The sequence below is a fragment of the Pseudopipra pipra genome, chromosome 3, assembly GCF_036250125.1.
Source record: "Pseudopipra pipra isolate bDixPip1 chromosome 3, bDixPip1.hap1, whole genome shotgun sequence".
In the NCBI taxonomy this organism is placed as follows: Eukaryota; Metazoa; Chordata; class Aves; order Passeriformes; family Pipridae; genus Pseudopipra; species Pseudopipra pipra.
In genome coordinates, this window is record NC_087551.1 from 1,170,464 (window position 1) to 1,185,626 (window position 15,163).

General features: G+C 42.6%; 1 protein-coding gene across 1 annotated transcript in view; it reads right to left on the bottom strand.

The window, feature by feature from the left end:
* The window catches only part of PSME4 (proteasome activator subunit 4), a 47,923-nt gene that overhangs the window by 2,070 nt on the left and 30,690 nt on the right, over nt 1–15,163 (bottom strand). Inside the window, exons 31-46 of the mRNA XM_064650970.1 lie at nt 14,753–14,882; nt 14,078–14,159; nt 13,420–13,573; nt 12,996–13,065; nt 12,314–12,439; nt 11,820–11,972; nt 10,757–10,861; nt 10,223–10,314; nt 9,702–9,833; nt 8,642–8,850; nt 8,292–8,377; nt 7,478–7,606; nt 6,494–6,649; nt 2,464–2,626; nt 1,141–1,274; nt 68–202 (exon numbers count right to left, since the gene is read on the bottom strand). Coding sequence (XP_064507040.1) covers nt 68–202; nt 1,141–1,274; nt 2,464–2,626; nt 6,494–6,649; nt 7,478–7,606; nt 8,292–8,377; nt 8,642–8,850; nt 9,702–9,833; nt 10,223–10,314; nt 10,757–10,861; nt 11,820–11,972; nt 12,314–12,439; nt 12,996–13,065; nt 13,420–13,573; nt 14,078–14,159; nt 14,753–14,882 — 2,056 coding nt within the window. The remainder of the gene's footprint in view (nt 1–67; nt 203–1,140; nt 1,275–2,463; nt 2,627–6,493; nt 6,650–7,477; nt 7,607–8,291; nt 8,378–8,641; nt 8,851–9,701; nt 9,834–10,222; nt 10,315–10,756; nt 10,862–11,819; nt 11,973–12,313; nt 12,440–12,995; nt 13,066–13,419; nt 13,574–14,077; nt 14,160–14,752; nt 14,883–15,163) is intronic.

The window sequence follows — 15,163 nt, forward strand, 5'->3', positions numbered from 1 at the left end:
GCTCTCCCCAGGATTCCTCAGGCTGACACGTCTGCCAGCTGCTGTCCCGACACATCAGCTCACCCACCTATGCATAATAGCAGGGTGAGACCAGGAGGTCGGTGAGCACCAGGAGCTGGTCGTCCGTGAACTGCTGCTTGTGCTCCTGCCAGTTGTCGTGGTGGGTCCTGCGGAAGTTGGACAGCGTCTTCTTCACAGTCATCTGCAGGACACACAGTCAGGAGGGGTCCCTGGCCCCCACGGATCCCAGCTCCACGCCAAAACACGTGGAATGCAACACACAGAACTGCTCAGCATCACAAGTGCTGGAGCAGAACTGAAGGTCGGGAGGGCTCAGAGGAATTCAGCCCAGTATTTTAATTTTCACAGCTCTTTTGACCAGTGGTGTGACTCCAACACCCTCATAAAAAGGATTCTTGCACCTACAGTTCTGAGTTGGAAAACATTCAGAGATTCTTATGAGGTAAAAGCAAAATGCTCTTCCCTGCTGCCTTTCCCTGGGGTGTTGCAACCAATGGTTTGGGTCTCAAAACGTGGGAAAGCGGATGGTAAGCTCATAGAAACACATCAGAGGAAAACTGTCTTCTGTTATTAAAATTATTATTAAATTAACAAAAGAAAAGTCCCATCAGTTCAGTTCCCTGCTTCAGGAGGTCACACCACAGCAAAGTTTGCTAAATCTAAGGAATTCTGCAGCTCAATCCTCTAAAACAGCAAAGGTTAACAAAACCCAATACAGGACAAAAAACAGAGTTAAGGGCAACTGTTTCATTAAAAACTTATTTCTAGGGCTGCTTATAAATCTTTAAGAATTTCAGACCGATGTTTTGGTTCAGGTTGTTTTCTGGCATCCACAAAAGGGGCATTTTTAATTCAAAATAATATACACACACACACATTTTAAATACAGTTCCTGCAGCTTTCAGTTGATGTTTTAAATTTGAGAACAAGGGCAAATCTACCACAAAAAAGACTTAAAAGCAGTCCATGACTTAACATTATTTGGAATCATTTAGTAAAGGCAGCAGACACTGAGTTTCTTAATAGGTTCCTATTTTTTTTCCTGAGAAAGGGGAACAAAGAGCAAGCCAAGTGTGTTTTAGCCGTGTCCTCCTGAACACAGAAACGCTGTGTTTTTACCTCGATGGGCTGAGGATCGTTCAGGTGGGCACTGAGATCCATGAGGAGCTGGGGCATCCAGGTGGGCACGTCGTAGGGGCTGGAGAGGATGCAGGCGCTGAGCCCCAGGACCCCGGCGTGGCGCTTCACCAGCTCTGCAGGCACGGGAAATCACACCCAGGGAAAATAAAACAGCAGCAAAACCCCACACACGAGACAGAGACCTCCACCTTCTGCAGAAATCCAGGGGGTTCTACAGACACAGACCTATGGATCTCCACATTGCTCCTGCCTTCTCCCACAGAATCCCAGATCCGTCCTCTGCCTTTGGTTTCTAACGGAAGGACGTCTCAGGGATTCATCTGCAACAGCTCTAGGCTCCAGCAACGTTTCCAGTGAGCTTCCCTCTCTCAAGGAAACTCATAAATAGCTCAGGAATACACCACGGAAAATATGGAAACCCAGACTTCTGAGTCAATGGTTGTGACTCCCGTGCATTAAATGCCCAGTCAGAAGCCAGAGTTGCAAACAAAGGCTAAGGGGGTTTTTTGTTCTATTTTTTTTTGGTTGGTTGTTCAGTGGGGGTTTTTTGTGTGTGTTTGGTTGGGTTTTTTTGTGGGTTTTTTTTCTTAAGAATAAAAGCCACGCTACTAAAAACAGAAGGTAAAAAAATATGTTACAACAGCTTAGGAAGTTTACTGAGGAACTTGCTATCCCTAATCATCTGCATCCTTAACTCTGTGAGCTGGGAAGTGGAAATAATCTTGAGTGTTAATTCTAAAAGAGCTAAGAAGTTAGTTTAACATAAGAATACATAATAAAAAATTTGCTTTTGCTGAGTACTCTTGTTCATCATTTCTGCTTGCACATCAGATTCTTGAAGCACTTAACAAGGACAAGGATGTGCAGCAGGGGTTGGGATCTGCACTACACAGACAGAAACAGAGCATAGGAAGAAATTCTTTCCAGAGAGGGTAATCAGGCATTGGAATGGGCTGCCCAGGGAGGGGGTGGATTCTCTGTCCCTGGAGGTTTTTAAGATGAGACTGGATGTGGCATCAGTGCCATGGTCTGGCAACCACAGCAGTAGAGGATCAAGGGTTGGACTTCATGATCTCTGAAGTCCCTTCCAACCCAGCTGATTCTATGATTCTATAAGGTGCAGAAGGACAAGTGATTTGCCATTATGGTTTATGAAATGCCTAGGGAGGAAAAACATCCCCCTGGTGTTATCTTTTTTACCAGGTACATATTAATTTTCCAAACACTGCTTAGCCCCCACCCCTGCAGTGCTGGCAGACTTTGTGCAGCACAAAGCCCCCCCTGCTCCCCTGATTGCCTTACCCCCCGAAGGAATGGTGTCCCCCACGGAGCCCAGGTCCCTCTTCCGCTTCTTGGGCAGCCTCATCTTGCAGAGCTGCTCGAAGTGTGTCTGCATGGGCTGGTCCATGGAGAGGAAGTTGCACTGCAGGAGCCCGCTGAGCGTGGTGGCTGCCATCTCCCTCACCTGGGCACGACACAGAGCAAGGGTTTTAGAGCCTAAAATCCCTCTCTGAGAAGAGGCTCACGGATACCACTCTGAGGAATTTGCTGCATTGAGGTTGGAATGACAGAGACAGAAAACATGTGTTATGAGATTAATTAAGGGAGAGAAGGTATCAGGCTCTGAGAGGACTGTTTGTCCTTGGTGTGCTCTATCCTAATGAAATATAACAAAAAGGTTAGCCTAGTAGTCATGAATTAGACAAAATGGACATTTGGGGGGGGTTGGAGAGCTGAGTAAAGAGGTTTTTAGTAAGACTTTCAACTCAGGAAGAGTTGAAAAGTTCATGAAGATGAGGAGCAAGAAAACAACCCCCATGAGGCCGAAGAAAACAGAACGACCCCCAAGGATTTACCCAAAGGGATGACTCCGCCCCAAGTTCCACCTGAACCCCGCCTGATATGAATATTATAACTAGATGATGTAAATGTAATAAAAATTCATGTAAGATATTGTAATCCCTCACCAAAATTGTATCAATTACCTGGTTTTTCACTGAGAACTTGGGAGCCGGTTTGTCCAGCGCGAGCTGGCTGGCACCCCAGTGTTGCTTGAAATAAATACCTTTGCTGCTTAAAGACTCAAAACTGTCTCTGAGCAGTCATTTTATGCTGGTTTGGCATCAGGCACACCAGCACACACAGTTAATTAACAACTCCACGAGCATGGCAGCAAACTGGGATTTGGGACATCCAGCTGGGCCAAGTGGCCAAACTCCACCCAAGAAAAGCCCTTACAATATTATGCTGCTATCTCAAACTATTAGTTGCTCTTTAGAGGGCTCTTTACAAATTAATTAACAGCTCTGCTGTAATACAGAAGTGCTTTCACATAATTTGTCATAAAGTGACCTGCTACTCAGTCAAACGATGTAATTTAACTCCACTGTTAATAAACATACCATAGAGGTAAATAGTTATCACAGAACCAGCTGATATCATAGCCTATGATACCACAGATATACATAGGTATGATGTAATAGCATAGATATCATAGATATGATATAACATCATATGATATATATAATAGCATAGATATGATAGCATAGATATCACAGATTACAGGAGCTTCAGAAAGTTTAAAAACAACCTTGGACAGAGACCAAGATGCACCACCACAAAGAATTTACCTGCTTTACAACATCCCTAACAGATTCTGTATTAATATCAGTTTCAAAGAGTCCTTTATTCAAAAGCATTGAGTTTCCCCCCCTTCCAATGCAGAATTGATAAAAAGAGAAGAGCTTTCCCAAGAGAAGGCAGAAGGGATGTTCAGAAGGCTCAGCTGATTTTGTTCTACCAGTAGTACGAGAATTCTTTGAAAGACACAAGAGATGCTGGATTAATAAGCCACAATAAATAACTTCAGTGGTTTATGGTCAACAATTCAGTTCTGTAACACCCCAGAATGATAAACTTCCTTGCCCCAAGTACCAGACCTTTGAACTACCTGAATAAAAACACAATTCCAGGTCGGAAAAATAATGTTCTCTCGGGTAACACAGAAACTCCAGAGAACAAGACTCAACTAAGTTTTCACCTAATTTCCAAACTACTCAAAATACAGATCTCCTTTCCCATTCCTTTTTAAAACAGCCACAGCACCTTGTCAGTGGATTCCAAGGAGAGCCAACTCAGAGCTGCTTTTGAAAAAAGCAGACTAATTTCTCAGGATCACTAATTTCTCTCATCTCCTCAAAGCTCCCAAAGCTACAAAGTCACAGGACTGTAAGGCCACATTGAAATTGGGAATCCCTCCAACTCTCACTCCCACTTCCAGTAATCCAAAGCTGCCAGAAACCTCCCCCACGTTTCCAAACCTGCAAACCAAAGGCTGACAGCGGCCACCAAGTTTTTGGGAAGTAACTGCAAACAGAACGTTTGTCTCCGTGGAGCACAACCCCCTCCCAGGGCCCTGGATCCGGGGTGGCAGATTATAATAAATGATATCCTGGAACACAATGTTCTGAGCCTCCCCCAAAACAATAAGTACAGCTGCAAGTGCTGCCATAATTAAAGACAGCAAGCTCCAATAAGCTCCTGGGACCTCGCTCTGCTCCATTTCAATTTCTACCAGGTATTATTCAAACCTGCTCCACTTTGCTAATGGCTGGGGAAGGACGAGGTGAGAGCCTGCCAGTGTTGTTTATCGGCAATTTGTGAGCCCCCGAGGAGCTGAGCCATTAAATGAAACACAAGGTGCTAATGGCAGAGCCCGCACACACAAAGCAGCTCGGCTGGGAAGTGAGCGAGGCCCCGGGTGAGCTGGGCTTATTTACATCACTACTGCCTGCATTAAAACCACTTTGAGTCCTAAATTAATCACCTACCTAAGAAGGAACACTTAGCTGCAAGGAGTACCTAGAAGCAAAGCCTTTAAAAACCATACATGAAGCAGCTGATCACTCATCACACCTAACACTATATATTTATATATATATTTATAAATCATCACACTCACAGGGTGACTTATAGAATACAAAAGCTACACAGGAATAGCACAGGAACCTTCCAATCAACTATGGGATTTGGGTTTTTCAGTCAGAAGTGACTGTGGTCTGTAAAACTGTAACAATACCAGAACAAAACCACTGAGCAGCACAGGCCAAACCCAACTGCAGAAGTTGCAAGGGCTGCTAAAAGAGAGAGAAAATACTCCCATTCCTGTTAAAACTGCAGTGTAATATAAGAAATGTTCATCAGGACATGAGTGCAGTCTGTGTATTAAATCAAAAGGATGGGTTGGATCATCAGGACTGGACCTTTGTATCAAAACAAGCAAAAAAAAAAATATCTTAAAATCCAAGAACCAAACCCTCAGTTCTGCAGGGTAAACACACCAAATCCTAGCTAAAGATGAGGATGCTCATCCTAAAAATCCAGCACCCAAGAGCTGCACAGGAATTACTCTGCAGGATGCTGCATCCTGTCAGTTATTATCGAGGAAGAACAAGATTACTTTTCAAAGAAAAGTGAAAGCTTCCATGGCAACAACACGACTGGAAGTGGTTCTGAACCCAGAGCTCTACGTCTCTGTAGTGCAGAGGAATCATTTGGTACGTTTAGAATAACAAGATAAATTGCATTCGAGTGAATAAAAGGTATTTTTTTCAAAATGATGGGAGATGATGAGGTAAGTGTTCTGACAAACAACCTAGGGAGCATTGCAAGGTGCTGCAGAACCTCCTCTTTCTTCCAGAGAGGGAAAAGCACCCAAAAGCAGCATTTCATTAGTATTTGCCAACTGCACAAACACCAGTGGGAACGATGGTGAAGGGGAGATGGACCAGACTGGAGATTAACACTAAAGATTCTTCACTGTGCTTGAGCATGGCTTAAATTCACAGCATTTAATGCAAACCCTCAGCTGTGGTGAGCTTCATGTATATGGGAAAAGTATTTTTGCCATTGCTAAGTTGACATGATTAAATGGGAAGCAGGCCTATGGAGTAATAAATAGTGGGTTTACAGGCTGTCCACACAGGAAGGCATTTTACCCTGTTGGAAGCTGAATTTCTCCCAAGACACACATGCTAATATTTACAGTGAAATTATCTCTATTTCAGCTCCACTGAAACCAAGCAACGTGGTTGGTTCACCAACTCTGTGAAAAAGTAAAAATAACAGCACTTTTAAAAAAAAAAATCACTAATGGAGCATTTTATGAACAGCTGTTTTCCTGGACTGGAGCCCGACAGAAACAAACCCCATAAAGCTGATTTTCCAGCTGAGCTGGAAATAACCTGCTGTGCTGACTCCCACCTGGCAGTTCCTCCACAAAACCCCACAAAGCATTCCAGGGAGAAAGCACTCCAGGGAAGGGGGCACTTGCCTCGAGCTGCTCGTCCTCCAGGAGCTGGATGACCAACCACCTGATGTCATCGACGGCCTCGGGGTTGTTGAGGAAGATGAAGAGGTTGTAGAACACCATGGTCTGGAGGTAGGTTAGGATGGTGTAACGGGCGTGCCAAGAATTGCTTCTTGCTGTCTGTGAGGAGGGATAAACCAGGGTGAGACCAAAAGCAGCTGCCTGGTGTAAAACCAGCAATATTTGATAAAAAAACCTTCTGGAGCACTTGCAAAGAACTTCCCTTATTCAGGTTTCATACACCCTTGGTCTCCAAAGAGATCAAATACAACTAATTTCATACTTTAGATCTAAGTCCAAAACTGAGAGAAAATGTCTTGGAGTTCACTTACACTTAAATAAATCTTTATTCTGGGGTCATGTGTGTTACTGTTGGATAACTGATTGATGTTTATATAAACTCATGTACTGTGGGCATGCAATTGTTACTTAAGTCATAATTTTTATAGTCTTATTTTATAGACTTATTTAATATAATCATATTATATTTATAATTAAATACAATTATATTGTATAATATTATAATTATATTATAATTAAATTATAATTAAACATAATTATATTTAATATTTATTTAATATAAATATACTGTAAAACTATTAAAAAAAAGGACACTCTTTTATATGAAGATTCATCCTGAAACTGGATTTTGAATTGTTAAGCTCATGAGGAGACATGTTGGACTTCAACTGATCCACTACTGAGCCAAATGTGAATGTATTAACATGCAGTTCAATTTCTTACCAAAACGAAGTGGTTTAAATGTTTGCAAGCAGGAAACAAAACAAAACACATTTGCTGTTTATGGGAATGTTCTAAAACACTTGAAATAAACCCTTTCCTTTCACATGTAAATCAGTGTTTGATTCTCTTAGAATCACAGCTACTGAATAATCTTAAAGAAAAGGCAGAGAACAAGAAGCTTTGAGCTGTTCAGACCACACTCACTTGTTTTAGCACCTGAAGTACCAAAGGCACTTGCTGAGGATACAGCAAACCCTGAGACATCAAGGACAGACACATCTTTGCATCTCTCTTGAGCTCATCGTAACTATTGTCGTTTTCTACGGGTGCAATCTGCAGGGAGGGAACAAAAACCAAGGGCAGGGTTAGTGAGGAACCACTGGCAGGAGCAAAATCCTGAAAGGAAGGGTAATCCCAGGAAAGGACAGTTGTCTAGGAAAAATACATTTAATATATTGCTGGGAGTTAACTGGGAAAAACAAATCAACGTAACATTAAAATATTCTCAGCTGTTGAAAAAGATTAAATAATCGAGAGATCCTTGTTCCTTGCCCCATTTCTTATTCACCTGAAGAGTATGGCTGGTCTGAAGCTCTTTAGGGGGATTAAATGGGTGCCATTAAGACTTTGGTCCCCACTGCAATCCTCTTGGTATCAAATCCAGTTGGTTTCATATTTTAAATCTAAGTCCAAAACTGAGAGAAAGCTTTATCAAGCTCACTTTCACTTAAATAAACCTTCCCTTTGGGGTCACACACATTACTGTTGGATAATGGACTGATGTTTACACAAGGACATGTAAGCAAGTCTGGATTATTTCAGCTATGTGGCACTGGATGACCCAGCTTCACCAAAGAACATAAGAATCAGGAGAACTATCACATTTAGAATGAATTGTGTAACCAGGGAACAAAAGCAAACAACTCAAGGTCCCTCGAGAACGGTTTGGGTTGGAAGGAGCCTTGAAGATGCTCCAGTTGCAAGCCCCCACTAATAAAGGAGAAGTTCAAAGGTGTACCTTGAAGAACAAAGGTAAGAGCTGGAGTTGCTCTGTGACAGCTGTAGAGAAAGACCGTCCTGCGCTCGCCATCAACCACTTCAGAACTGTTAATAAAGAATTAACAAATGTCATAAAATGAGCACTGATCAAGAACAGTAACAACCCCCAAACAAGTTACAGACCATATTTATTTACTGCAAGACTCCCCTGTGAGTTTTTCCACACATTAGAGTGCTTCAGTTTGACCCTTGAGGCGACCTTATAAATCCCAACAGCTCCAGTGTCACAGCAGACACAAGAGGAGAAATCCTGTGGTGCAGCTACCCAGTGTGCTAAAATACCCCATTCCTCAAACCTCAGGCACTCACTTGTTTTCAAGAGTTTAATGCCCTGAGTTCTCTCATCCTGCTCCCCAACCCCGTTCTCTTCCATGACGTGGTTCTGAATTTCCTCATCCGCCTCCATGAGGGGTTTGAGGTTCTCAAGTATCCGGGCGGTGAATTCATGGACACGAGGAGATTTAGTGGCAGCAGTGTTTGGCAAGGAAACATCAATCATGAATATGTAGGTCAACACACTGGGAAAGCAAACAGAGCAAGGGAAGAGCACATACTCAGCACCACTCCTGCCTGGAGAACAGGGTGATCTGTGAGCCACAAGTGAATCCAGATCAATTCAGTGACCTTCAATACTCACAGAAAATTTCATCTCTGCTTCAAAGTTATTTAAAACCAAATGTCCCTCAGACACCCTCTTTTGGAGATATTTGAATCAATCAGGGTTAGACCATCACTAAGCTACAACCCTCCTCCCCTCCAAAGTGATCTGCAACTAAGTTTTTGAGTCACTAAAAGGACTTCAATTCTTTAAAGGAGTCCCTGTTATTTTTGGCTTATTAGGGCTTAGACACAGAAATTTTGGGGTTTGGAGATTTTTTTGGGGGGGTGGGTTTTCTGTGGAGGTTTTTTGAGGCTGGGCTGTTCGTTGGGGGGTTTTTTAAGAGCTTCAGAGTCATCAGGCATAAACATAATGGGCCACATGCAATAAATTGGTGAGGCCCTGGCACAGGTTGCCCAGAGAAGCTGTGGCTGCCCCTGGATCCCTGGAAGTGTCCAAGGCCAGGCTGGACAGGGCTTGGAGCAACCTGGGATGGTGGGAGGTGTCCCTGCCTGTGGCAGGAGGTGGCACTGGATGATCTTTAAGGTCCCTCTGAACCTAAATCATTCTGTGATTCTATGAATAAAAGAGAAAAACAGAGAAATCATCTGAAGTTTCTGAAGCAAGTCTGTTAATAGTTTATCTACTTTCTGTTACCAGTACAAATGCTTTCCATTGTAATTATTTACATAACCACCCCAATAAAACAAAGAGTTGAAAAAACTCAAACAAAACCCAACCAGCAAGAACTGCAGAAAAGAGAACACTGACCTTCCTATTCTCTCTCGGACGTTCTTGTAAACCTGGGTGAGTTTGGGCTCCAGGTACTTGAGCAGCCTGTGCAGCAGCTCTGGCACCCTCCACTCCTGCTGGGCCAGGCCCCCCTGCAGCACATACAGTCGGCTGGGAAGGAGAAGAGCTCAGCTGTGGTCACACAGAAGGGTTCCTGCTCCCCCAGCCCCCCCAAACTCTGCCTGGGGAACGTGCACCCCCTGTGCCAACACACCCGAGTGCCTGGGAAGGAGCTGGGTGCAAAGAGGGGTAAAAACCACCCAAGGGAACAACAGTATTGGGGCTACACGAGCTCCAAACCTTCACAGCCTGTTAATTAACTAGTCTGAATGAGATTAAAAAAGTAATCACAAAGAACCTGCCATTTTATGGGGAAGCTAATTGGGAAGCAGCCCCTCTGTTCCCCACTCCAAGGCAGTTGGCACAGCATCCTCTCAACACACCCCTGCCTCATCTCCTTCTTCACTCAGCCACAATAAAACAGGTAAAATTAACTTTACCAGGCATCTACAAATGATCCTCCTTCCCCACTCAGTGGAGATTCCAGCAGCAATTCAAACAACCAGTGCAGTTTCCTGGGATCTCTGCTCTCCTGGAAAGGAACAGGGAACAGAGATATAAGGAAATGGGAGATTTTTAAAATGTGGATAATGGATAAAAAGGTCTATAATTAAGGAAAGTTTTGATACAGATTTCCTTTACATTCCTTGGGTTTACTCTATGAAGCAAGTGCAACAATAAATATTTTTTCCACCATGAACCTCAATAGGAGGAAAACGCAATAAAACCATACCCAGCTTTAATTAATTGGTAAATAGAACAGACAGAATTTTAGCTTTGTTTTTGATGGATATGAATAGGTACACCTGAATTTTGCTGATGAGGGCTCTGGCTGACAAACTGCACTGAGCTCTGCTGAGCGATTTGACAGAATTATTGACCCGAGATATTTGGGGCCTATCCCTGACCCTGCTTCCCAGGAATCTAATTCCATAGCAGGTCCAGATTTACTGGACAGCAAATGGGGCACTTACACAGGAGGTTGCAATGCAGGTGCCCCAGTCATTGTAGGTCTCCACTGTGATGTTGGATAAAGCTGTTCGGAGCAAGGGACACAGGAGCTTCCAAAGTTTTTCCACCTGCACAAAGGCAAAAGCCAAGATTTTTTCTATTTAAGAAACCCAGCTCAGATATTAAAATGCCTTTTTTATTGTTTGATCAAGGAACTGATTCCCTCAGTATTATTTTTGGCACAGAAATTCAGCAAGGTCTAAGACTAAGTAAAGTCCAAGGGGACATAAGCTTGTGAGAAACAAAGTCTCAGATTATAATTGGAGTTTATTATATGGAAAAAGCAAACAGCCAGCTGGGTGACAGAAATGGGGACTGATTCCCCAGATCTGCACACCTACTACAGTGTACATTTGGCATTTATTTTAGCTACCTCATGCATATTAATTATATCATATACATACACGTTTTACAGCTCAGTATTTAATATATGGGTTTTCTTACAGCTAAAGCTAAATGGTTATCTCTACAACCAGTCATAATTCATGCATTCTTGGATGAACAGGTGCCTAAAAAGATTTAAAGTTCTACCATATTTTATCCTTAGGATAGCAGGGAGGTTTAGGACTTGCTGACCTTGCAAGGGTCTGTTTTATTTCTTTATGGGGGTGTAATTAAGTTTTACAACCCGTTTGTTTAATTTTGATGCAGCCACCCATTTGTTTCATGAATCATAGCTATTCATCACAAGCTCTTACTCCTATTGGAAATTACAAACCATGGCAGCTCTGCCATCTCCTCACCTGCAAACTGCTCTCAGTTTTAACACTGAAACATTTTACTGACACCAAATAATAGCAGGCACTAGAGCCAAGCTATGAGTTGTGCTCCAAGTTTGGCAAGGAAGCACCAAGTGCTGCAGCATTTTCTAGTCCTTTCTCAGACCAAGGTGACACATCAAAAGCCCCCAGCTTCACACTGGTTTAATAATTCAAATTAATAATTCAATAATACAATAATTAATAATTCAAATTAATAATTAATAATTCACTTCCAATAATCACTCAAAAACCACCAGTTCAGCACCTTGTCAAAGGTCCAGTGCTTGGAACCCCTTATGAGCCCAGCTATGATCTCAGCCACACATCTCTGGGGGCTCTCGTGGGAGTCTGACACCAGCTGCTCCAGGTGGGGCTGCAGAACTGGCAAAAAGGCATCATCAAAGTTCCTAAAAAGGCCCTGGAAAACAAGAGGGGGAAAAAGTGTCCTCAGGAATCATCTAAACCACTGCCTTCCCACCAACACCACGAGCTGGTGAATTAATTACTGAGGTTTGGACATGCAGAAAGTGAAATGACTTTGCTGCTTTAACAGAATTATACCCCCAGTGTCCTGCAGGCTATTATATCACTCCAAATATGTTTCCCTTAAGCAGTTAATCAGAAGAGAGGATTAATAGGATTACTCAGAGCAGCTTTAAAAATCAACATTTTGCAGCAGTGGGGTATTAAGCTGGGCAGTCTGGGGCTTTTCCACGCTCTGCTAAATGGAAGCAATTTGGTTGTTGAACTCTGGTTTACCTTGAAGAGGCAAAATCTGCGAGGATTAAATTTGTCCTTTCCTTTCCTGTCTTCTAAAGACAAAAATTTTATTAACTGCTCGACAAACTTGGGATCAGAAAAGTGATCATATATAATTTGTTCTGCCTGTAACAGGAAGAAATAAAAAAAAAAAAAAAAAAAAAGGATTAGCTTTGAGGTGTTTGTTTGTCACAGTGACATCCCAATCTTTCCAAGTCCCATGTTTCATTTTCAGTCTGTTTTTGGCAAAAAAATCACGTCTTGGTCATCCATATCCCTCCCTCATTTTATAGGGAATATTAGGTGATGTTTTCCAAGACTCCTGATTATCTTTATTATTAATGACTTTGGATTGTCTGTCCTTTCACTCACAACCCCTGCAAATCAGTCCTTCCCACTGTCATTAATTACCTTGCCCTAAACCCCGATAATGATGTGAAAGGGAACAAGAAAGTGCTCATTAATACAGTTATTCCATGACCCCTGACAGAAAAGCTGCAATACATCAAAATAATCATTTCTTTTGCATGCTGACACAGCATGAAGTAGAAAAATACAACTAAAAGTGTCTCGTGGGGATGTAGGTTTACAGAGATCTCCACAGTGACCTGTGGGCAATATTAAAAGAAGAAAGGAGGAGAAATAGTATTAAAAAAAACCCCCACAAACCTGCAGCTCTTACCTCTGTCAGCTCATCCCTCCTCCGCCCAAGCTTTGGCTGATGCTCAGCTGGGGCATAAACTGTCATGGTTCTGAAGATGAAAGATGAAAAAACAAAAATAGAGCAGCACATTTCCCAAAGTAAAATAAAGCTTATGGTTATTTCCTACATTCTCAATTAACAGGGTGATAAATATTTTAGAGTTGGGGGACAACTTGGCCCCAAAAGGTCAACATTTACAAGACAATTTACGACAAAAGGATGAAGTTTGTCATCAAAAGTTCTGCCACACAACAGAATTATTACAAACAAGCAAGCAGCAAATAGGACAAAATATACATATTTTTTGATGGTTCGATTAAAAAAATTAAATCTCATAGTAAACCATCCTTTAACTTCCCAGAGGGTTTTTCCTGCTGACTCTGCCAGCTCTGATGGTACTCACTGTGGCCAGGTGTAATACCCCCAGTGTGTTTTCTCCACAAAACAACAGGATTCCCAAGCTTCCTTGGTCTTTGGCAGGCTCTGGCTGTTGTAGTGCAGCCACTGGTTGTCGGCTCTGTCACCAGCCTGGATCCTGGAAGGCTTTGGGCTCCCACCTGCTCCCACAGGAATTTATTCAGCATCAAACTCGCTCATTAACAGTCCCAGCAAATGTTAGTATGATTTACTAAAAGATTCTGAAGAGCTTTTGTGTCCCACTGCCCCAAATCTGGGCAGTCATTTGCTTCAGCAGACAAAGGAACACCAGTGGAAGAGATCCCTCTATTAATTTATGGGATTTGAAATTATTTAAAAAAAAAATCAAAAAGGAGATATACAAATTCTCACAAGTGACAAGGTTTTCTGAAAGGAGAATCTCTGAAGTTTTAACTCACTTTTAAGAGGTGAATAGCTTGCAAACACAGGAGCGTTTAAAAAAACCCCAAAACTGAAAAATGACCAATTATATTACCTACATAATATATATACCTATTTGTTTAGGACATTAACCACAAGAGAAAAATTAAAAGCTTGTGATTCTATGTTTAATTTAACCAGAAAAGCTTTTTGAAACATCTCAGTATAAATATAAGACATTGCTTATATTAAATAAAACCTACTTATTTCGTAAGGGCAGATGGGCACTTTCTTGTGGGTTCTCTTGAGCTGCTTGAGAATCCCAGCCACAGCTGAGATGGCCACCTGAAAGGAAGCAATGGCTATTAATGTACCCATTCCATACATTTCCCCCTCACAAGGATGTGGCTCATCATCCCTAAAAACCCAGTGAATGTTGGAGTGAGCTTGGTCACAACCAAAAGGAACCAGTCCTGGTTACTTCAGGGGATACATGACCTTATAGCCCAGAAAAATCTCCCCACTAATAATTTTGGGTTTAATAACTTTACTTTGATGTTGTTTTAAGAATTTGAGGGGGGGGGAAAAAAAGGTTTAGGTTTCGAGCCTCAGCGAGGCAACAACGGAACGAACAAAACACAGAGAGATGGCTCCCTTCAAATAATAAAGTGCAGGTGGGGAAAAAGCAGCCATCTGCAAAAGGAATTCTGCAATAAATAAGGAGGACTGGTTCCATCCCACACTTTCACAGTTTACAGACTTTACATATGTCACACCACAGCGCTGCCAAGGCTCATCTCCCGGCACGAGGAGCGTCGGGCACGTGCGTGGCTGGGAGGGGGAGGAGGAGGGAGATCCACCTCCCTCTTTTTGTGCTTTATCCCAGCAAACCCCAAGGAGCTGCAAGGCAAAAGGAGGAAGTTCTCTGGGGTTTTTACCTTCCTGACCACGATGGCATCGTGGTTGAGACACTGCACGAAGAACCTGATGGCCCGCGCGGGCAGGGGCCTGTCATCCCTCAGCAGCAGCGACAGGAAGCCAATGCTGATGTGCTCGAACTTCCAGGGCCTAAAAACCCCCCCAAATATTCAAAAACACAGTGTTAAGGACCACAGCTGCACATACAGGGCTTGCTCAGAAGTTATTTTATGTCTTAAGATGATGTAAATACACTTGGACTAACATTTCCACACACAAGTGCCAACAAAGGTTCGAGTTCACGGTGGTTTGTTCATCTTGGCATTTCAATAAAACACAGACCTACAGGGATATCCCTTCACAAGCTTTTAAACACAAATATTATGGTAAGAATTAGAATATATTTGGATGTCAGTGTTAGTATTGCACAG